This window comes from Rhinopithecus roxellana, chromosome 14 (genome assembly GCF_007565055.1).
Source record: "Rhinopithecus roxellana isolate Shanxi Qingling chromosome 14, ASM756505v1, whole genome shotgun sequence".
Classification (NCBI taxonomy): domain Eukaryota; kingdom Metazoa; phylum Chordata; class Mammalia; order Primates; family Cercopithecidae; genus Rhinopithecus; species Rhinopithecus roxellana.
In genome coordinates, this window is record NC_044562.1 from 43877007 (window position 1) to 43901908 (window position 24902).

At 38.1% G+C, this 24902-nt stretch overlaps 1 protein-coding gene across 3 annotated transcripts in view; it reads left to right on the forward strand.

Annotated features, from left to right (window-relative positions):
- HIBCH (3-hydroxyisobutyryl-CoA hydrolase) overlaps nucleotides 1-24902 on the forward strand; it is a 124967-nt gene that overhangs the window by 45809 nt on the left and 54256 nt on the right. For all 3 annotated transcript variants that reach the window (XM_010379746.2, XM_010379747.2, XM_030916577.1), the window contains one exon: nucleotides 19588-19666. In XM_010379746.2, the coding sequence (XP_010378048.1) occupies nucleotides 19588-19666 (79 nt within the window). The remainder of the gene's footprint in view (nucleotides 1-19587; nucleotides 19667-24902) is intronic.

Sequence of the window (24902 nt, forward strand, 5' to 3'; positions counted from 1 at the left end):
CACCAGCTTCAGGTGTTTTCTATCTGCTGGGAGACTGCCTTTCCCTGCTGCCAGCTGTGACCAGTTATTTTAGGAAGACAGTTTAACAACCTCCTGACCATCACTTGATGGTCACCTGACATTCTGGGTGTGGGGGAGTCCTCTGCCCTGCTCACGTCTGCCTAGCTACCTACTCTTAACTGGTTGAGCTCAGAAAGCTCTAGGAGTAGGGTTGCTTGATACCTTGCGAGCCCACCTCCCCAACCCCACCCCAGTGTGCACAGGATTCAAACATGGAATGGAGATTACTCTGTAGCTTTAAGAGTTAATGTCTTCTTTCCCAGGGTTTAGACTTACTTGAGGCCTGTTACTCCTTTCTTTTGGCCTATTTCTGCCTTTTAGAATGGGAATGTTAGAAATGCTTGTTCCCCGGTGCTGCAAAGAAATAGCACTTGAACGTAAATTTAATTTTCTCAGGAAGGCCATTTTACTTTATGCAGAAAGAGTACACTTGCCAGCAGTTTTGCCACGAGAGTACAGCAAACAGGGGAGACAGGATCATTTATAACCTGACAATTCACCCTACTGCTGTGTCTGGTTTCCGTTGACTGGAATGGGACCTCACATTCTGTATTTGTCCTGATTGGAACTTTCTAAAAGAAGCAAAGGCAGAGGAGAACAAAGGAAGGAGGAGGTAACTTGTGGAATGCTGAGCAAGGTAAAAACCCCTCCAAATAAGGAAGAGGAACAGGCTATGACCTAATGCTTGCTTGTACCAGTATAAGCATGCCAGGGCAAATATTTAGGCTAAATTGTGGGAGCTAAGAACACAAAGTACATTGATTTCTTTATTAAGGCTAGCAGGTATCTAAGAATGTTAGCACAGGTCTTTGAATAAATTTTGCTTCTAAGAGAATTTACTACTTATTCCTAATTAGACAGGGAGGAAAGTCTCTTTGAAGAGGAACCTCTACTTTAGTTTTTATAGGAATGTATACCCTATACCTGTCCTACCATTGTATCTTGGAAGTAGATAACTTGTTTTGATTTCACAGCCTTCATAGATGGGACTCTGGACTTTGGAATTTCGAGTTGGTGCTGAAACAAGTTAATACTTTGAGGATATGGAGCTGGAGTGAATGTATTTGTATGTGAGAAGGATATGAGTTTGGGAGGTCAGGGATGGAATGCTATGGTTTGAATATTTGTCCTCACCAAAACTCATGTTGAAACTTAATCCTGAATATAACAGTATTAAGAAGTGAGGCCTTGAAGAGGTGATGGGGTCCTGAGGGTAGAGTAGTTTGATCCATTCTTGGATTAATAGGTTATCACAGGAAGAATGGTTTAATTACCATGGGAGTGGGTCTGTTTTAAAAGCCAGTTTGGCATGCTTTTGCCCCCTCACCACATGATGCCTTGCGCTGCTGCTGGGCTCTGCAGAGAGTCCCCACCAGCAAGGAGGCCCTCAACAGATATGGCCCCTCAACCTTGGATTTCCCAATCTCCAGAAGAGCTGTAAGACATAGATTCCTTTACTTTGTAAATTACCCAGTCTCAGATATTCAGTTACAGCAACAGAAAATTTAAGACACCAGCATTTCTTAATATAAGATGTTTTATGAACTCTAACTTCTGAAAATGTAATCCTCTAGATCAGTGGCACTCAACCTTGTTTGCACTTTAGAATCATTTGGGAGTCTTTTTAAAATTCCAGTGCCTAGGCTTTCCTTATCTCCCATAATCATCAAATTGGATAGTGGAGTGAGACCTAGGCTTTTTATTTTTTATTTTTTATTTGAAATGGAGTCTTGCTCTGTCGCCCAGGCTTTAGTGCAGTGGCGCGATGAGACCTAGGATTTTTAAAGCTCCCTGGTGTTACCAATGTGAAGGTAAGGTTAAAAACTGTTGCTCAGCAGGTTCTTGTGTGTGGTTGTGTCTCCTGTGACTTTTTTCTAAATCTCCCAAATACTGTTTTTCACATTTTAGTTTGTATCAGAATAACCTGGAGGGCTTGTGAAAAAGCAGATTCTAGGCTGGGCACGGTGGCTCATGCCTGTAATCCTAGTACTTTGGGAGGCCTAGGCGGGTGGGTCACTTGAGGCCAGGAGTTCAACTGGCCTGGCCAATGTGGTAAAATCCCATCTCTACTAAAAATACAAAATTAGCTGAGTGTAATGGCAGGGTCCTGTAATCCCAGCTACTCCAGAGTCTGAGGCAGGAAAATTGCTTGAACCTGGGAGGTGGAGGTTGCAGGGAGCCAAGATTGTGCCATTGCACTTCAGCCTGGGTGACAGAGTGAGACTCCATCTTAAAAAAAAAAAAAAAAAAAGCAGATTATTTCCTTGCCCCATTTCTAGTTTAGTCTGGAATATGGCCCAAGAATTTGCATTTCTAACAAGTTCTCAGATAATGATGATTCTAGGGGGAGAGGAGTTCACTTTAGGAACAATTTTTGTAAGGTGTTCAGACTATAGTTTGTTAAAAAAGCCCTTATTTTCAGAATTTTTAGTAGAATTTTAGAATTACACATAATTGCTTAGTGTAGGCTTAGTATAGATACATTTTTAATCTGTTAAAAGAAAAACTTCATACAAATTTAACACTTTATCTGAGCAAAGAACAATTCATGAATCTGGCAGCATGCAGAACCAGAAGAGGTTGAGAGAGCTCCACCTTGCAACATGAGCAGTGAGCTTCCATAGGCTGAATGTGGAAGCACATTAGAGAAATTACCTGATTGGCTACCACAAGGCATTTGCCTTATTTGGGCATGGTGTGATGAGATGTTCACCCTGTATGGGTATGGTCTGATCAGCTGGCTGCCTATGATTGGCTGAAACTTGGCTGTTTGTTACAAAACTATACTCTTAAATTAGGTTTCAGTTTATTTCTATACTAAGTTTGCAATTTTTTATGCAGGAACTCAAAGTGCAGAGAGACAGTCTCAGTTCAATGACTTCCGCTTATTTAGCATACCCTAGTACAGAAAGAACTGTGAGAATAATATGGAGCTGGGATTACAGGCCCCTGCCACCACACCCAGCTAATTTTGTATTTTTAGTAGAGATGGGATTTCACCACATTGGCCAGGCTGGTGTTGAACTCCTGGCCTCAAGTGATCCACCCACCTTAAAAGGCATAGGAATAGTACTTGTTTGATTCTGGTCAATAAATTTTTTCTTACAATAATGTAAGAAAGAATTTTGTTAAAAATTTGTACAGTCCAAAAGATGGCGCCATAGAGCTTGGTTCCCCCTGCTTTCCTTTTGTTTTTATTATAAAAGGTATTATTTTTTTCCAGTATAGAAAATGACAGTTTTATTTTCTCTCGTTACCCACCATGAAGAGTAGCACAGCATTTTGTAGAGTCCCGGGATTGCTAAATTCTGTTATCTTTAAGATTTTAGAAATTCATTTACTCAGTTTTTTGAAATACAGTAAAATAAAAATGTTACTGAGTTCTCCACATGGTAGATCAGAATTATGTGAAATTATTCCAGCGTTTCTGAAACAATTTTTTTATGAATAGATACTTAAATGACTAAATTTATTCTGTTTCTGGGGAAGACAAATTTTTTTATCCTTTTGCCCTTTATATAAAACATCTAGGGTTGCATTTTCTTAAGCTAATATGAGGGGACTTCAAAAAGTTTGTGGAAAAATGGAATTAATTAAGATAGAAATAAAAAATAATTTTTTTCTCAACATAAGCTCCATCAAATTTAAGATACTTCTTTTGTCAGCAGTGATACCAGTCATTTAGTCCATCCCTAAATAAATGAGGGTCCTGGGAATTTAAGTAAATGCAGTCTTTTTTATATTGGCAACTGAAGATAAAAGGGTGCTATTTACAGATTTTTAAAGATTGGTGTGTTACTCTGTTTGGGTTGCTATAAAAGAATACCTGAGGCTGGGTAATTTATTTGGCTCACAGTTCTGCAGGGTGTACAAGAACCATGGCACTAGCATTTGCTTCTGGTGAGGGCTTCAGGTAACTTCCAGTTATAGCAGAAGGGGAAGGAGAGCTGGCATATCACATAGCGAGAGAGGGAGTGAGAAAGAAAGGAGACACCACATTCTTTTAAACAGCCAGCTTTTGTATGAACTGATAGAGCGAGAACTTACTCATTACTGTGGGGATATACCAAGCCATTAATGAGCGATCTGCCCCCATGACCCAAATACCTTCCATTTGGCCCCACCTCAAATGTTGGAGAATAAATTTCAACATGAGATTTGGAGGGTACAGATATCCAATCTGTATCAATTAGGAAACATAAAGGAGTCAGAAGGAACCAGATCGGGTTATAAGGTGGATGCCTAATAATTTCCCATTGAAACTCTCAAAATTGCTCTTGTTTGATGAGCAGAATAAGCAGGGGCATTTACGTAGTGTACGAGGAGTCTCTGATGAAACTTTGGGCGTTTTTCTGCTAAAGCGTTGGCTAAGTTTTTATGATAGTTCTTTGGTGCTCCAGAAAGTCAGCCAGCAGCCTGCCTTGAGCATCCCAAAAAATTGTTGCCAACCTTTGCTCTTGACCAGTCTGCTTGTGCTTTGACTGGACCACTTCTCTTGGTAGCCATTGTGGTTGTGCTTTATCTTCAGGATCATACTGGTAAAGCCATGTTTCATCTGCTGTTACAGTTCTTCAAAGAAATGCTTCAGGATCGCAGTCTCACTCAAAATTTCCGTTGAAAGATCTGTTCTTGTCTGCAGCAGATCTGGGTCCAATGATTTTGGCACTCATCGGGTGGAAAGTTTGCTCAGCTTTAATTTTTTAGTCAGAATTGTGTAAACTGAACCAATTATAAAAGAATTGTGACATTAGCTATTGTTCATGCCGTTAACCATTGATCATCTTCAGTTAGGGCACAAACAAGATGAATTTTTTTTCTCACAAATTAATGTGGATGGTCTGCCATTGTTGGCATCTTGAACATTTTCTCATGCCTTCTTAAAATGAGTTATCTATTTGTAAACTGTTGATATCTTTGAGGCATTTTCCTCACAGACTTTTCACAACTCACCAGTGATTTTACTTTTCTTCCACACAAGCTTTACCATAAATTTGATACTTGTTCTTGCTTCAATTTTAGCAGAATTTATGTTGCTCTGATAGGGGCTCTTTCAAAAGCGCTGTCTTATCCCTCTTACGACCTCAAGCTAGATCCTGTTCTGGTATGTTATGGCAAGTTAGTAAGAGTTTATGTTCATACAAAAAAATTTGAAGTTCATGCATAGTTTTTTTGTAATAATGCATATTCCGTGAACTTTTTGAAGATTCCTTGAATATAACAGAAATGCAGATTTGTTTAAAAAATAAAATTAAGTAGATATAGAACAGAGGAAAATCCTTAAATTTTTGTTTCATACATGTAGTACCACTCCTATTTCCCTCCCCAACTGAATTGGGTTTAAAGAACATTTTAGGTTCTTCTCTCCTTCTCTCTCTCCCTCTAGTCTTTCTTTTCTCCACCACCTCTTGCATTTTAGAATAGAAATGAAGTTGGCTACCCAACCTAACTCAAAATACGGCACAGTATGGTATTGTTTTTGTGTTTCTCAAAGTGCTCTTAAGATGCTGCTAGTGAGAGGATTTTGTGATTATAGGAGACCACAATATGCCACCGTAAATATGCCACTTTGGCATAAGGATTATTTTGAGCAGATTATTTTGAGAACCAGCAGACACAGGGTCATCTCTGAAAACAGTACAAGTTACTTTTTTGTAAGAGAAATGTGTACCTAGAAAGGAAATCTCTATTTGTAAGAGTGTCTCCCTTTCTGGGGAAGAGAAGGATGACCAAATGGCAAGAGACTCCTATTAACAGAGGCAGCGACTTAAATCTGCAAAACAATCGTTTCTCTTATTTACCATGCTTTTTGTGGTTACCTTCCTTCACATTCTTCTTTCTAGTTGAAGTTGCTATGTAAGCTGGAGTTCTAGGCCCTCTCTTGGAGAGTTCTTATTTCTTCCTGGATAATCTCCTATGTATACATGAGGTGTACATGTTAATAAACTGTTTTTCTCTTGTTGGTCTGTCTTGTTACAGCAGTCCCAGCTAAGAACTCAGAAGGGTAAGGGGAAAATCCGCCCCCCCGCCCACAATCAGTAATAGAAAATTAAGTTTTAAAGCGTATTTTAGAAAGGGCATGTTGTCATGACTAGAGAAGTGGGAACTGGAATGGAATAAAAATAATGAGCATATACATTACCCAAATGACTTTATTGCAGTACAAACCACCCACATGAAAGTTGACTAGTGCTCAGTTAAATGGGAACTACTGAATCAGATTATGTTTAGCCACTGATTAATGTCATTGAAGACATGTTCTTGTTTTCATAAAAAGAATGAACAGTGCTCAAAGATTGAATTATGTTAATATATTGCAAAATTTTGTTAGACATAATAGGTACCTTTTTCAGTTTTAAAAGGTGTTCTGTTTTTTGCTATTAGTGACAGCTGAATAGAAGACATTTTAAGAAACCATTTTTTAATTAAATAATAAAGTGCTGCGTTTTTCATAACAACATTTATTTTACTTAGTATGGAACCTGAGAGGCCGGGTGCAGTGGCCCATGCCTGTAATTCCAGCGCTTTGGGAGGCCAGCATGGGAGAGTCACTTGAGACCAGAAGTTCAAATCCAGCCTTGGCAATATAGCTAGACTGTGTCTCCAAAAAATTAACCAGGCATTGTGGTGCATGCCTGTAGTCCCAGCTACTTGGGAAGTTTGAGGCAGGAGGATTGTTTGAGTCTAGGAATTCAAGGCTGCAGTGAGCCATGATTGTGCCACTGCATCCGAGACCCTGATACAGGGAAAAAAAAAAAAAAAAAAAAAAAAAAAAGAACCTGAGAGTTTATGAAAGAAGAGATGAAATAATTTTATTAAGATTTTTAGAGAAACTTGTGAGTTCAGCTTCCTTTGGTATACTTCTTCCCACTCACCTATGTCATTTAAATCTCTTTAAAAAAAAAAAAAAGTGGAAGATAATGAAAAGAGCTTTCTTTTTTTTTTTTTTTGAGAAGGAGTCTCGCTCTGTCACCCAGGCTGGAGTGCAGTGGCCAGATCTCAGCTCACTGCAAACTCCGCCTCCCGGGTTTACGCCATTCTCCTGCCTCAGCCTCCCGAGTAGCTGGGACTACAGGCGCCCGCCACCTCGCCCGGCTAGTTTTTTGTATTTTTTTAGTAAAGACGGGGTTTCACCGTGTTAGCCAGGATGGTCTCGATCTCCTGACCTCGTGATCTGCCCGTCTTGGCCTCCCAAAGTGCTGGGATTACAGGCTTGAGCCACCGCGCCCGGCCGAAAAGAGCTTTCTTTAAGACTGAAATATCAGTAACACAGCAGGAGCTGAGAAAGGAAAGATAAAGGGAAATTTCCCTTGGACTTCTAAGTGTTTAGGGTGTATTTTTATATGCATTCGTTTTTATCTATATTGATTATTGAACTTTCTCCAACTATGGATGGATATCTTGTTTTGATAGAGAGCGGTAGATCTCTCCTCATTCCTAGATGAGATTCTCTTAGATTTCCTTCTGTCTTATTAGGGGAGAGTTAGGATTGCTTTTATTTATTTATTTATTTATTTATTTATTTTTATTTTCGTTTATTTTTGAGACGGAGTCTTGCTCTGTCACCCAGGCTGGAGTGCAGTAGTGTGTGATCTTGGCTCACTGCAACCTCCACCTCCTGGATTCAAGCAATTCTTCTGCCTCAGCCTCCCGAGTAGCTGGGATTACAAGCGTGTGCCACCACACCTGGCTAATTTTTGTATTTTTAATAGAGTTCAGGTTTCACCATGTTGGTCAGTCTCCCAAATTGCTGGGATTACTGGCATGAGCCACTACGCCTGGCCGTAGGATTGCTTTGAGTTGTGTAGTTTCTTACAGTAAATTTTCAGGGTCATTTAGTGTCTTAATGAGTTTTTTTTTTTTTTTTAACAGGTAAGCATTGGGTTATATTGATTTTTCAAGACGTAATGGATTATCATCTAAGTGATGTTCCTCTGGTGCTTGGCAATATACCACAGATGGTCTGTTTAATTGTATTTTACCACTTGTCTTATTAGATAGAGCCCTGTTTTTTACTTTCCTATACCCCATTTCCATCTACCCTTTAGCCCAGGGATGTCTAAGATGGAGAGCGCTTTCATTTTCTTACCAAGAACTTGACTTCACTGCCTTCTGTCCCCCTGCCTCCCCATTAAGGTATTGTATTCTGGGAAATTTTTGACTTGCTAGGAGTATAGATATTCTTGGCAATTTTGACAAACTTACAGATTCTGAGATGTACAGGGAGTTTTTTTTTTTTCCCCCGTGGCCATTTCCTGTGGCCATATTGGTGAGGTTTTGGGTTCCTTTCATTTGTAATATGAAACCACCTAGATTCAAGGTCAAGTGGCAGGCACCTTTTGCCCTGTGCCTTTCTCATCTGGCCTTGATTCTGCCCCAACCATGTTGGTTTGGATGATTTTTGGTCCAGAGGTTTCTGTTTCTTATTGAGGCATGAAAGTATTTCAGAGAAGAAAGGTGAAGGAGAGCTCTTAGCCTGTAAAACGAGCTCATTCCCCTGAGGATATATGGATATGTGAGCTTTGAAACTAGCTAGAGCCTCATTATTAATGACTTTAGCCATCATTTGAGATTGTTCTCAACTATTTTACTCAAGAAAGTGCAAAACTTACTGAATGTCTAGATGTGCTCGATACTGGTTGGGCTCTGGTGATAAAATACTGAACAAAACAGGCATGTTTTCCTTTCTCCTAGAGCTTACTGTCCAAACAGGCAAATATGGGGTAGTCTGGAAATACATTAAACAATACTAGCCTTAACTGTGTGTATGTGTGAATAGTGTGATGGGGGTAGTGTAGGGAAAGCCTCTTGGAGGAAGTTATATTTAAGCTGAGACTTAAGGAAGGAGGAATTTAATGAAAAGTCGAGAGTAGTAAAAGAATGCAATATGGTTGGTTCATTTGTGTAAGGGTTTGATGCAGTGTTGAGTGACAGTGTGTGAGTGGGAAGATAATAGCATATGTGAAAAAGAGATAAGAGAGAATTCGTATTTGAGCAGAGTTCAGTGTGCCTACATTTTAGACTGTGGAGGAGATAGGGGTTAAATTCTGAGGCCATAGAGGTAAACAAGAAGCCAGATCAGCTCTCTTATAGGATGTGTTAAGTAGTTGATCTTCAGATCAATATGGAGAGCTAATTAAGTGCTTTTTAGCAGGGGCAATGTCTAGAACAGATTTGCATTTTAGAAAGATAACTCTGGTGTGAAGAATTGACTGGAGGAGGGTGGGATTGGAAGTAAAGTGATTATTTAGGAAGCTGTTGCAGGGAACTGGGTGAGAGATTATGGTGATTTAACGTAAGATAGAGGCCAGACTCGGTGGCTCACGTCTGTAATCCCAGCACTTTGGGAGGCTGAGGCAGTGGATCACCTCAGGTTGGGAGTATGAGACCAGCCTTGCCAACATGGCGAAACCCTGTCTCTACTGAAAATTCAAAAAGTTAGCTGGGCCCAGTGGCACACACCTGTAATCCCAGCTACTTGGGAGGCTGATGCAGGAGAATCGCTTGAAACCCAGGAGGTGGAGTGAGCTGAGATTGCGCCACTGCCCTCTAGCCTGGATGACAGAGCGAGACTCTCTCTCAAAAAAAAAGAAAAAAGAAAAGTAGGGTAGAGATAATGAAAGGGTAGATAGTTAGATTTAAGAGGGAGATTTTGGAGAAGACTTGATGGGTTTTGATGATGGATTGATTTTATGTGATGGATAAAGGTGAGTAAGAATGACTTTTAGGTTTCTAGGCTGGGCCATGGGATGAATGGTGGCACTATTTACTAAGATTTGAGAAGAAGAGTGGCTATGGAGTGAGCTGGGGAGAGTGAAGGGAGATGAATTTAATTTTGGGCTGGACCTCCTAGAATAGTAGACTGTTAATACGTAAATAAGTTTAATATTTTCTCTCAATTATTTGTTGTTGAATATCATTTTTGTCTAAAAATAACATGAATTATATATACCCAATAGCAAAAACTGTTTGGTGCTAATCTCTATGTGTTAGTCTATTAAAATATATTATCATATAATCAATATATTAATATGTATTAAGATGCAATATGAGCCCATTAATATGAGAAACATAGTAAAAAGCCTTTGTTTTTACTTTGCAGCCTGCTGTTCTGTTAATCTAATGCATGTGGTCCCAGAGATACATTAAGAAACTTATTTAATAGTCATAATGGTAACTGTTATGCCATACTGAAAGCATGTGTGATGACAAATCTACTTGAATTTCTAACAAAAGAAATTGAAGTGGTGCTATTTCAAAGCACCATTTATCCTGAGTGATAGTGGTAGGCTATCACATACTCTCCAATACTGTGATGCAGTGTTTATTCTGGGCAGGAGCTTACTCATTCCCTCTGGTTAGATTTAAATCCATGACTTTTTGTCACCCCATTGTGTATCTTTCTGAGTTTGTTGTCTTCTTTACTCTGGTTATCAACTGTTTACTTTGGAATATTTACCTTTCGAGCACCAAGCTGAATTGTTTATGTGTGTCTGTGTTTATGCATTGAGGGATTAATCTTGCCATTAATATAAATCATGGGTGGTTAACTATGCCTTAAAATAACTTTAAATATCTTTAAAAAAAAAAAAACGCGTAATAACTAAATTTATTTTTGCTAGTACTTTTTAAAATTTTTATTTTACTTTAAGTTCTGGGATACATGTGCAGAACATGCAGGTATACATGTCCCATGGTGATTTGCTGCACCTGTCAACCCATCATCTAGGTTTTAAGCCCCGCATGTATTAGGTATTTGTCCTAATGCTGTCCGTCCCCCTTGCTCCCCGCCTCCTGGCAGGCCCCGGTGTGTGATGATCCCCTCCCTGTGTCCATGTGTTCTCATTATTCAACTCCCACTTATGAGTGAGACCATATGGTGTTTGGTTTTCTGTACCTGTGTTAGTTTGCTGGGAATGGTGGCTTCCAGCTTCATCCATGTCCCTGCAAAGGACATGAACTCTTTTTTTTTTTTTATGGCTGCATAGTATTCCATGGTGTGTATGTGCCACATTTTCTTTATCCAGTCTATCATTGATGGGCATCTAGGTTGGTTCCAAGTCTTTGCTATTGTGACTAGTGCTGCAGTAAACCTATGTGTGCGTGTGTCTTTATAGTAGAATGATTTATAATCCTTTGGGTATATACCCAGTAATGGGATTGCTGGGTCAAATGGTGTTTCTGGTTCTAGATCCTTGAGGAATCACCAAACTGTCTTCCACAATGGTTGAACTAATTTACACTCCAACCAGCAGTGTAAAGCGTTCCCATTTTTCCCCATCCTTGCCAGCATCTGTTGTTTCCTGACTTCTTAATAATCACCGTTCTAACTGGTGTGAGATGGTATCTCATTGTGGTTTTGATTTGTATTTCTCTAATGATCAGTTATGATAAGCATTATTTCATGTGTTTGTTGGCCACATAAATGTCTTTTGAGAAGTGTCTGTTCGTATCCTTTGCCCACTTTTTGATTTTTTTTCTTCTTGTAAATTTGTTTCAGTTCCTTGTAGATTCTGGATATTAGACCTTTGTCAGATGGATAGCTTGCAAAAATTTTCTCCCACTCTGTAGGTTGCCTGTTCACACTGATGACAGTTTCTTTTGCTGTGCAGAAGCTCTTTAGTTTGATTAGATCCCATTTGTCAATTTTGGCTTTTGTTGCCATTGCTTTTGGTGTTTTAGTCATGAAGTCTTTGCCCATGCCTATGTCCTGAATGGTATTGCCTAGATTTTCTTCTAGGGCTTTTATGGTTTTAGGTCTTACGTTTAAGTCTTTAATCCATCTTAAGTTAATTTTTGTATAAAGTGTAAGGGCAGTCCAATTTCTGTTTTCTGCACATGGCTAACCAGTTTTCCTACCACCATTTATTAAATAGGGAATCCTTTCCCCATTGCTTGTTTTGTCAGGTTTGTCAAAAATTAGATGGTTTTAGATGTGTGGTGTTATTTCTGAGGGCGCTATCCTGTTCCATTGTTCTGTATATCTGTTTTGGTACCAGTACCATGCTGTTTTGGTTACTTTAAATATCTTTGTAATTAACCAGTCTTTGAAAATTAATATTGGGCTACTCTGGGCATATTGCCTATGGGTTAGCCCTGCTCCACAAGGAGCAGTTATAAAAAATTGCTTTTTGCCTAGAATAGTAATATCTGGACATGTGGGAGCGAATGCTGATTCCTAGTTGCAGATTAACATATTTAAATGTTTGAATGGATTTAATTGTCTTTTTAAAGTAATTATAATGAGATGTTCTTTTAAAGCCAAAAATAAAGCTGTGTCAGCTTTTTTCTCCTATTGAACAGTCTGAAAACTCGTCTAGCTAGGTTTCTTAACTAAAAAGTAGAGTCTTAGGTTGCCTAAATTTTGCCTTTAGGGATGCCAACAACTTAAATAGGAAGTCATTTTTACAGCGACAGAGTAGGAGTTTGACTACATTCACATCCTTTTTCCATTTTTGTTCAAATGTTAGTTATGCTTGTCCATATTAACATTCTTTATGGTAGATTATATTACTACGTGAAGATGATTGTTTAATAATAACGCAGTTAAGAAACAGTGAATATCAGAGTGCTTGGGACACCATAAATATAAGGCACAGAAGGGTTAAAAGAAAGAAGATAGCATACCACACCAGCTAGAGGAAAGTGGTATAACTTTTTAAATATTACATGACGTATGTTTTATGACAAAAACTTTTATTTGAGGTAGGACATACCATAATTGCAGAATGGTTAGATAGTACCTTTAAATTTTAATGTCCTGTGAGTCTGTTTCTGTTGTGCCTTTAGCTGTGGTCTTTTCTCATATGTCTGATTATTTCTGAGTTATTTCTGAGTATTTAAAATGCAGATATTTTTGAGTCCTAGGATGATATTCTCTCTCCAAAGAAGATGGACCTTTGTTTCTGGTAGGTGTTCAGGCTAAGGGCGCTAGCAGTCCCAGATCATCTCAGTCTAGTCAGGACTTCAGAGAATTTGAAGCTGGACTTAATTCTAGGTCATCCTAGAATGACGGCTTGAATTTAGGCTATCCTAGTTCCTGAGGTGTAGCCCTTAGGGACCAAACTGAGCAAGCCCTTGATTTCCATTTTTGCTTCTTTAGAAGATAAGGCTTAGCTCAGTCTGTTTCAAACTTTATTCAGCTTTTTACCATTTTAAGATCACTGATTATTGAGTGCAGTCAATACTTTATAATCAGTCAACTGCAGAAAGATACTTTGTAAGTACTTGTCGAAAAGCCTTGGTTTATAACTAAATATGAAGCAGAATTACTTAATGAGTTCCATAGTGAACAATATGACACTAGTACTAAAACAGAGAAGCTATAGGAACAAACCTTTGCCTATCTGAAATAACTCTCCTGGTATGATATTTTCAAACATTTAAAAATGACTAATCTTGGTAGGGTGCGGTGACTCACGCCTGTAATCCCAGCACTTTGGGAGGCCGAGGTGGGCGGATAACCTGAGGTCAGGTGTTCGAGATCAGCCTGACCAACATGGTGAAACTCCGTCTCTACTAAAAATACAAAAATTAACAGGGCACGGTTACATGCGCCTGTAATCCCAGCTACTTGGGAGGCTGAGGCAGGAGAATCGCTTGAACCCAGGACATAGAGGTTGCAGTGAGCCGAGGTCACGCCACTGTGCTCCAGCCTGGGTGACAGATGGAGATTCTGTCTCCAAAAAAACGAAACAAAACAACAACAAAGTCATGAGATTTATAGATGCTGTCTTCACCTCACTCTCCCCATCACCCCAGCCTCACCTAGAACATTCATACGCTGTGGACAGAATTGGTCTTCTAAAAATTAAAAATAAAAATAAAAATGACTAATCTTGGCCAGGTGCAGTGGCTCATGCCTGTAATCCCAGCACTTTGGGAGGCTGAGGCAGTTGGGTTACCTGAGGTCAGGAGTGTGAGACCAGCCTGGCCAACATGGCGAAACCCCGTCTCTACTAAAAATAAAAAAATTAGCCTGGTGTGGTGGTGGGTGCCTGTAATCCCAGCTACTTGGAAGGCTGAGGCAGGAGAATTGCTTGAACCCAGGAGGCGGAGGTTGTGGTGAGCCGATATTGCGCCACTGCTCTGCAGCCTGGGCAACAAAGCAAGACTCTGTCTCAAAAAAATAAATTAATTAAAAATAAAAATACAATAAAAATGACTCATTTTGTGACCAGGTGCAGTGACTCATGGCTGTAATCCCAGCTTTGGGAGGCCGAGGTGGGTGCATCACCTGAGGCCTGGAGTTGGAGACCAGCCTGGCCAACATGGTGAAATCCCATCTCTACTAAAAATACCAAAATTAGCTGGGTGTGGCAGCGTACATCTGGAGTGCCAGCTGCTCTGGAGGGTGAGGCAGGAGAATCACTTGAGCGCAGGAGACTGAGGTTGCAGTGAGTAAAGATCGTGCCACTGCACTGAAGCCTGGATGACAGGGTGAGACTCTGGCTCAAAATAAATAAGTAAATAAAAATGACTGATCTTGTAAACAAGTGGAAAGCTCTAAAAGGGGAGATATGTAAAACCACAATCATAAGAAAGAGAAGATTCAAACGTATTTCTTTCAGTAACAGATAAAAGAAAGGCGTACTGAGTACGTATATTTTCATGCACATATTTTATATGCACATATGTGATTTGAATGAACATTGTTTAATAAGCTTGACCTAATGAACATGCACTCAGTAACTGCAGAATTCACATTCATTTCATGTGTGTATGAAACACTTACCAAAATAGGCCATGGAATTCGTCTTAATATATTTTAAAGGATTAGTTTTACAGAATATATTATCTGTCCCCAGTGGAATTAAGGTTGCAATCTGTGATAGAAAGATAACAGGGAAATCCCAAATGTTTGCAACATGAGCAGTAACCTTATATGACATCACAATGAAATGATCAAAATACAAAAAAAAAAAAAAAGAAATTAAAATCAATAAGCAGTAAATATCAAAGCTGAAAATTATTTTTATAGACTATTAAAATTGATAAATCCTTAGTGATAAGTTGTTAAAGACAAAGGTAAAAGCAGAGTGTGTTACAAATCTAGAAATGAAAAATAGCACATCCCTATAAAACCCATAGCCATAAAAAAGATTACGAGAGGATGTTATGTACAACTTTATGCTCATATATTTCAAAATTTTGATGAAATGGTCAAATTTTTATATAATCCGTAACTGTTAATGAAAGTAAATCTTTTCACAAAGAAAATTTCAGTCCCAGGGGTTAGGGAGGGATTACTTAAATAATACACTAAATGTACCATAAGCAAAGTGAACAAACTGTAATATGTTAAGAATGAGAACTTCAGTTCATTCCAAGCCGTCCTTGAAAGAGTGAAAAGGCAAGCCATAGACTGAAAGCATATTTGGTATACATCTGATAAGGGAATCATGTCTAGGATATATAAATTTCTACCAATTCAAAAATCCAGTTTAAAAAAAAAAAAAGAGCAAAAGATTAGAACAGACTTTTCACAGCAAAAGGTTAGACATTTCACAAAGATACCCAGATAGCTAATAAACCTGAAAAGCTCTCAGCTGCATTAATCATCAAGAATATGCAAATTAAAACTGCAGTGAAATACTAACATATAGTCATTAGAATGGCTAAAATGTGAAAGACATCTTGAAGTGTTGGTGAGGATGTAGAACAGCAAACTCGTATACAGCTAGTGGAGTAGAAATTGGTACTACCACTTAGGAAATTTTGATACATTTTAAAGTTGAATGAGTCAAAAGGTTTTTTTTTTTTTTTTTTTTTGAGATGGAGTCTTGCTCTGTCCTCCAGGCTGGAGTGCAGTGGCGCAATCTCAACTCACTGCAACCTCCACCTCCCAGGTTCAAGCGATTCTCGTGCCTCAGCCTCCCAAGTAGCTGGGATTAAAGGCACATGACACCATGCCCGGCTAATTTTTGTAGTTTTAGTAGAGACAGGGTTTCACCATGTTGGCCAGGCTGATCTTGAACTCCTGATCTCAGGTGACCCGCCCACCTTGGCCTCTGAAAGTGCTGGGATTACAGGCGTGACGTGAGCCACCATGCCTGGCTGATTAATAACTCTTTGACCTGACACTTTTACTCATATCTGACCAAAATGTGTGCACTTATGCACCAAAACATATGCAGAATGGCCACTGAATTGTTATTTGCAATAGCCAAAAACTGGAGACAACACAAGTAGCCATTCATATTAGAATGGATTAACAAAGTGTTTATTCATACAAAGGGATGCTATGCAGTGAAAAAGAACAAATTACTGCTATATGCAAGAACATAAAATCTCACAAACATAATGTTGACTGAAAGAAGTCAGATAGTAATATATATTCTGTGATTCTATTTATATCTAGCTAAGCCAGGAAAAGCTCTAATCCTTTGTTAGACGTCAAGATAGTAGCTACTTGAAGGATGGAGGGTGTAGTGACTGACAGGGTGCATAATGCAATTTCTGATAGTTTTTATCTGAGTTTTGGTTACATGGGTGTGTTCATTTGGGGCTAACTCATTGAAACTATATGCTTGCGAACTTACTATTTGTTACTGTTTGTGTACCTTTGAGTGGATATTATACATCAAGAAAGTTTAAAAAAAAAAAAAAAAAAAGGAAAGCCCGTGTGGCTTACTGGAGAGAAAGTGAGAAAGTGGGGAATGGTAGACTATAAATAAAATCAGGGAGGTAGAAAGGGACCAGATCATATGGGACCATATCAGTCATGATAGTATTTTAGTGTGATGGGAAGTCACTGGAGACTTTTGGGCAGGAGAAGGACATGATATGTTTTACATTTGAATAAGCGTGTTTTGACTGGTATGGAGATGATAGATTGTGGCAAGAGTAGAAAGAAGCAAGATACACAGCCCAGGCAAGAAAGGATAAAGGCTTCAAGTAGGGTTGTAATGGTGTAGATGGTGAAAAGTGGCCCAGTCCAGGATATATTTTGAAGTTAAAGCTCTCAGGATAGTTCATAGATTACATTGTGGGGTAGGAAGGAAAGAAGGTAATGCTGAGATGTTTGACCTGAGCGGCTTGGTAAATTGTGGTGCTATTTACAGAGATGAAAACAGAGGGAGGAGCACACTTAAGGAGAAATCAAGAGATTTACTTTTGATGTGTGAAGGTTGAGATACTTATTAGACATTCAAGATGAAATGTTAAATAGCTGAGTAGAGAAATCAGGGATGGGGAAATAATTTATTAGTGTTTTAGGTGGTGCTTAAAATCCTAGGGCTGGAAGAGATCTCCTAGGGAATGAAAGTAGACAGGACAGAGTTCAGTGGGGTAGAGTGAAGTGGAGTAGAAGGATGGCGTCTAATCATTGTGGCAGATCAACACTTTGATATCAGGGAGAAAGGAAAGAGCAACTAATGAGTTAGATTTTAAAACAGGGATGTATGGTGTCTCAAAACCCAGTAAAGCATTTCATAAAGTAGGAATGAGCAACTGTCAAATATTGCTGAGCTATTTAGCTAGTGGTCAGCTTGATGAAAAATGAGATTTGACTACTGGGTTTGGTAGGTTTGGGGGAGAGTATTTGGGGAGAGTAGGAATTGGAATAAAGTATTGTATTTGGAGAATGAATCTGTATAAAAATTAGCTAATACAATAAAACTTGAAGACTTTGGAGCCTTTTTAATCTAGCAAAGGAGTATCAGCTAAGATTAATGGTCAAATAAAATGTAAAATCAAATTTCAGAAGTTAAGGGGGACTGCTTACAAGTAACCTATAATAGATTCTTTGATGTAAGGTAGAAAAATTAGTTATGAATTTGCCATTAGGGTTTTACATTTGAAATGGTTCAGCGTATTCCTAGTATCTTCAAGTGAAGTGGCTTGACTATTCCGAACCTTCATCTTTATTGAAAGGCTTCGAAATTGGCTCTTAATGATACTTTTGTCTGTGGTCTCTTATTCTGATAGTTTTTCATTAATAACTTTTTACTCATATCTTGATATATTTTCTTTAATTCACTATTATCAGCCAATGCTGAAACAAAACATATTATGTAATACAAGATAACGAATGGAATCAATGGATCAATTACCCTGCATGGATCTGTAGTTTCTATGTGAAGTAATATGGGGCTTTTAAGTTTCTTTTTCCATAGAGTTCAGGAGGTGGAGAGGGCCCTCTGTAGATAATTTGGTCTGTTAGGTTGTTCTTTTGTAAAGGAATGAAGATTCCAGAAGATGTGATGGGAATGGCTAGTAAGGGACAGCAGTGTTAGGAGGTTGTGTTGGGAGGGAAAGCACAGGACAGTATTTCAGTGAATATATGCTGGGGGCCCAAATACTTATGTTGTGTGTTGCTGACGACAGGATCTGGGTCTAGTTCTAACTGAAAATGTGGTGAAGAGACATTTTAGTTGGAAAGAACAGAGACTCACTCAAAAAGATCCACAAAAGAGAATGGGGCAGTTATTAGACAAGTTCAGGGACCATAAGCATTGCTTATGTTCCTGAAAATTGGACTGCAGGTGTGGGCTTAAGGCAAATTTAAGTTGTGTGTTTATTTTTCTATCTCTGCTTCTTTTTATGTGTTTGTTTTGTCTTCTGTCTTGTATAGACTGCAGCATTCTCAGGGTTTTTTTTTTTTTTTTTTTTTTTTGTCTCTACCGCATATAGTAACAACTTTTACTTGGCTATCATGTCATCTTTAACTCAAATGTCAGATGACCTTTAAACTTCACTGCCTGTCATTAGCTGACAACTGCGCACTGTGTTTTAGTTTAAATACCTAGGAGTAAGAACCTTGTCTAATTCACCCCTGCCCCTTTGTGCCCCAGGCCTCTGAATTCTGGTTAGTCTCCATTGGCTGCCCTTGGGTCCATTGCCCATCCCTAGTTCAGCCCCTCCTGGGGAAAGGAAAAAAAAGTCTCTGGGCAGAGCAGATTCCCTTAGAGAAAAAACAGTGATTGAGCAGGCAGTGGCCTTCTCTAGTATGTCTTCTTATCTTAGAAGTTTTATGATTAATTGAAATTGTAAAAGCTTAAAATTTTGGAGGAATGGCATGAAGCCCCCATGGCTAGTGGAATGAGTGCGGGAAGAGTGATGGGAGATAAAGTCAAAGAGTTAGGCTAGGCCAGGTAATGTAGAGCCTTGCAGGCCATGGAATAGAGTGTGAATTTTATGTATGTATAGTTGTATATATTATTATATATAAAATATGTATCAGATAAGTAGATACATTTGTTCAAATATAAGAAATACATAGGGAAAAAAATCTGTGGGTTACTTACCAAATTGATAATAGCTATGTGTCTCTGTGGAGGAAGAGAATGACCAGACTTAGGATGGGAGTGTGGTCAGACTTCATGTGTAAATGTTTAATAAAGGGGAATATAGTCATGTGCTGTTCGTGGAATTCAAAGTTAATTGAAGGAGGTGGGGACAACCTATCCCCTGAAGCAAGTTCCTGTGGAGTATAAAGATAATTTACTTGCTTTGTAATGTTTGTGCATTTGTTTGCTTTTTAACAATATTTTTAATCCCCTCCTTTCTTTTTTTGCCTTTTTTCTCTAGGGAGTTGGTCTCTCAGTCCATGGGCAATTTCGAGTGGCTACAGAAAAGTGTCTTTTTGCTATGCCAGAAACAGCAATAGGTAAACAACCAGAATTTTTTTAATAATTACTTTTAGCATCATCATCTTTTGATACGTTTCAGAGTTTACTGTTGTTGAAGAAACTGAGGAATCTTGTGTGAGATACAACAATGAAAGGATTTTAAAAAAGAAATAGGAAGATAATTAGAAGTCAGTATTAGCTCAATAATTGTATCTGAAAACACAAAACTGAGAACATTAAAGGAGACATTAACATACTATAAATAAAACATTAACACTATAGATAAAATATCATTAAGGGAATATATTTTTGCCTTTAGATCTGTGCAGTTTTCAGTTGTGATCAAAACTCTCATATGATACTTTTGAGTTAATTTTTGTATATGGTGAGGGGTATGGATCATCTGTATAAGTCAAAGTTTATTTCGTATATGGAAATACAATCATTCCAGTACCAACTGTTGAAAGAGTATTGTTTTGCCACTGAATTGTCTGTGTAGCTTTGTTATAGTTGTCTGTAGATGTCAATCATGGTGTTAACACCATGTTGTCTTGGTTAGTGTTGCTTTATAGTAAGTCTTAAAACCAGGTGGTGATAATGTTCCACCTTTGTTCTTTGTATCTCACCAAGTTGCTTTGGCTGTATAGGTTCTTTATATTTCCATATGAATTTTAGAGTTACGTGTCAATTTCAACAAAAAAGACTGCAGATGAATTTAGAGAGAATTGACATCTTAACACTATCGAGTCTTTTCAGACCTGTGATCAAGATATATTTCTCCATATATGTAAGTGGTCTTTAACTTCTCTGAGCATGGATTTTTAGTTTTCAGTTTATAGATCTTATCTTTTGTCATATCTATCCATAAGTATTTCATATTAATGATATTTTTGAAAAAAACTTTCAGTTCTAATTGTTAGTTACCAGTCTATAGAAATACAGTTGATTTTTTTATTTACCTTTATCATGCAGACTTATTAAACTCACTTACTAGTTTTAGTTGCTTTAGAATTGAATAGAATTTTATTCTACTATACTGGAATTCCTAAAGAGACAATTATGTCATTTACAAGTAAGAGCAGTTTTACTTTTTCCTTTCTAATCTGGATACCTTTTATTTCTTTCTCTTGCCCTATTGCGTAGAATAGAACTTCCAATACAGTGTTGAATATAAGTGGTGAGAGTGGACATTTTTTCCTTGTTTCTGATTTTAGGGGAAAGCATTTAATCTTTTACCAATTAAGTTAGATATTAAGGTATATATTTTTCATTTAAGATCAGGAACAAGACAGTGATTCCTGCTCTCATTGTTTCTATTCAATACTGTATTGAAAGTCCTTGCCAGAGCAATTACGCAAGAGAAGGAAATAAAAGGCATCCAAACAGGAAAAGCAGAGGTGAAACTGTCGCTGCTGATGACATGCTTTTATATATATGTAGAAAACTGTAACAGCTCCAACAAAAAACTCTTTGAACTAATAAATAAATACAGTAAAGCTGTAGGATATAGAATCAACACATAAAAATCAGCATTTCTATACACTAACAGCAAACTATTTGAAAAATAAGAAAACAATTTCATTTACAAAAACATCAAAAATAATAAAATACTTAGAAATAAATGTAACCAAGGAGGTAAAATCTGTATGGCAAAACCCCATCTCTACAAAAATAACAAAAAGTAGCTGGGTGTGGTGACGTGCGCCTGTGGTCCCAGCTGCTCAGGAGGTGGAGGTAAAAGGATGGTTTGAGCCCTGGAAGCAGAGGCTGCAGTGAGCTGAGATCACGCCATTGCACTGTAGCCTGGGCAATACAGCCAGACCATGTCAGACACATACACACACACAGACACACACACACAGACACACACACACACCTGTATACTGAAAACTACAAAACTTTGATGAGAAAAATTGAAGACGCAAATAAATAAAAAGATATATTCCATGTTCATGGATTGGAAGAATATTTTAAAAATGTTCATACTGCCCAAAGTGATCTACAGATTCAGTGTAATCCCTATCAAAATCCCAATGTCAGTCTTCAAAAAAATAGAAAAAAAATTCTAAAATTCATATGGAACCAAAAAAGACTGCAGATAGCTAAGGTAATCTTGAGCAGAAAGAACAAAGCTAGAGACTTTGTACTGACTTCAAACACTATTGCAAAGCTTTAGTGATCAAAATAGCATAGTACTGGAATAAAGATGGGTACATAGACCACTGGAAAAGAATAGCAAGCTCAGAGACAAATCCATATATTTGCAGTCAAGTGATTTTTAAGAAAGATGCGAAGAATACATAATGGTGAAAGGACAGTTTCTTCAATAAATGATGTCAGAAAAACTGGATATCCATGTGCAGAAAAATGAAATTAGACCCATACCTATACTATATTTAATAAAAAACTCAAATGGATTAAAGATGTAGTCATACAACCTGAAACTGCAAAACCACTAGAAGAAAACATATGGGAAAATGATATGACATTAATCTGGGCAATAGTTTTTTGCTTTGACCCCAAAAGCTCAGGCAACAAAAACAAAAATACACAATTTCCTTTGATTCCATCCAACATCCAGTCTACACTGATGCAAGGGGTGGCTCCCAAGGCCTGTGCACAGACAAGTAGAATTACATCATGTAAAATGCTTCTAGAAGCACAGCAAAGAAAACAGCAGAGTGAAGAGGCAACGTCTTCCAATCTCTGCTTGTTGCCTAGTTCCCAAGTCATTTCTACATTTTCAGTTATCTTTTTAGCAATACCCTACTTCTCTGGTACCAGTTTTCTGTATTAGTCCATTCTCACATTGCTATAGAGAGCTACCTGAGACTGGGTAATTTATAAAGAAAAGAGGTTTAATTGGCTCACGGTTCCACAGGCTGTACAGGAAGCATGATTGGGGAGGTCTCCAGAAGCTTACAGTCATGACCAAAGATGAAGGGGAAGCAAGTGCATCTTCACGTGTCTGGCAGGAGAGTGAAGGGGGAAGTACTGCACACTTTAAAACAACCAGATATCATGAGAACTCACTATTATGAGAACAACAAGGGGGACATCTGCCCCATGACCCAATCACCTTCCACCAGGCCCCTCATCCAACACTGGGGATTACAATTCAACATGAGATTTGAGTGGGGACGCAGAGCCAAACCGTATCAGGGCCTTTCAAGTAATTTGTCAATTTGTTAGCCTAAAGTTATTCATAATTGCTTTTTTGTATATATCTCCTGAAGTTCATGTGTTGGAAACTTAATTCCCAACTCAGCAGTGTTGAGAGTTGGGACCACTAAGAGGTGAGTGGGTCATGAGGGCTCTTCCAGTTTTTGCAGTTTGGTTCCTGATACAGGGATGACTTCAGCCCCCTTTCCTCCTGCTCTCTTGTCCTATCTCACCCTTGCCTTTTGCCATGGGATGATGCACCAAGAAGGCCCTTGTGTGATGTTGGCACCATGATATTGGACTTCCCAGCCTCCAGAACTGTGACAAATAATTTTTTTTTTCTAAATTACCCCAGTGTGTGGTATTCTGTCATAGCAACACAAAATGGACTAAGACAATAATATTCCCTTATTATCTTTTTAATATCTGTAGACTCCGTAGAGATTTCTGGCTCTCTTATTCTTAATATTGGTCATTGTGTCTTCTCTTTTTTTCCCTGATCAGTCTAGTTAGAGGTTTATTAATTTTATTGATCTTAAAAAAACAGATTTTTGTTTTCATTTATTTTTTATTTTTCTGCTTTCTGCTCCAGTATTCATTCCTCCTTTTTTTCTGCTTATTTTAGATTTTGTTTGGTCTTCTTTCATTTCCTCAGGTGAAACCTGAGTTCACTTGTATGAGATGTGGGTATGGAATTCGATTCTACTCTGGTTTTTAATTTCAGTAATTTAAAGATGTTACTACACTGTCTTCTCATTTAATTTCCTACAAAAAGTCTTTTCTTTGTTTTTGTTCCTGTGTCTTTTTATTTTCTCTGGCTGCTCTTAACATTTTCTCTTGATCACATGTTTCAGGCCATTTGGTTATGATGTGCTTTGGTGTTCTTCGCATTTCTAATGCTCATGGTTGTTGAGCTACTTAGGTTTATAATTTCTGTCAAATTTGGAAAAATTTTTGCCATTATTTCTACAAATACTTTTCTTCCACCCATTCCCTTTTCAGGAATTCTGGTCATACTTCTGTAAGGCTCACTTATGCTTTGTTCATTAAAAAAATTTTTTTTCTCTCTTTCATTTTAGATAGTTTCTGTTCCTGTGTCCTTAAATTCATTAATCTTTTCTTCTACAAGATCTAATCTGCCCTTAATCTCATCCAGGTATTTTTCAGCTTATACATTCATTTCAGTTTTCATCTCTAGAAGTATGATTTGGTTCTTTTTTAAAAAAGAAAAATCTTCTGTGTCTCTATTTAACTTCTTGGATATATAGGTTATGTTTGTGTTAACTGTGTTAATGTTTTTTTCTGCTAGTTTTTATATTTATGTCAGTTCTCTTTTTTTAAATCACCTCTTTATGGTTAGTATTTTCCTGCCTATTTAGATAGCTCGTAATTTTTTATCAAATTATAGATACTGTAAACTTCATTGGGTGCTGGATATTTTTGTATTCTTTTAAGTATTTTTGAGATTTCTTCTGAGATGAATTTAAATTCCTGGGGAACATCTTAATATTTTCAAGTGTTATAAGATTTATTATTAATATTTTTTTGCAGGATTGGAGCAATGCTTCAACTAGGGCTAATTATTTCCCACTACTGAGGCAAGATCTTTCTTTGTGTTCTGCGCAGTGCCCCATGACATCAATCATGAGTTTTTCTAGTCCAGATGGTGGGGAACATGATGTTTTTAGTCCTGTCGTGGGTTCTCAGTACTGTTCTCTGTAATCATTTTCTGTGATTCTTTCCTTAGTCTCATGTAGTGGTATGGTGAGGCGTTGTGTCCTCACCCAAATCTCATCTTGAATTGTAATCCCCATAATCCCACGTGTCCAGGGAGAGATGTCGTAGGAGGTGATTGGATCATGGAGGCAGTTTCTCCCTTGCTGTTCTCATGGTAGTGAGTTCTTACGAGAGCTGATGGTTTTATAAGGGATTCTTCCCCCTTTGCTCCTCACCCTTTTCACTCCTGCTGCCATGTGAGAAGATCCAAGCTTGCTTTGCCTTCTGCTATGATTGTAAGTTTCCTGAGACCTCCTTAGCCATGTGAAACTATGAGTCGATTAAACCTCTTTCCTTTACAAATTACCCAGTCTTGGGCATGTGAAAACTGACTAA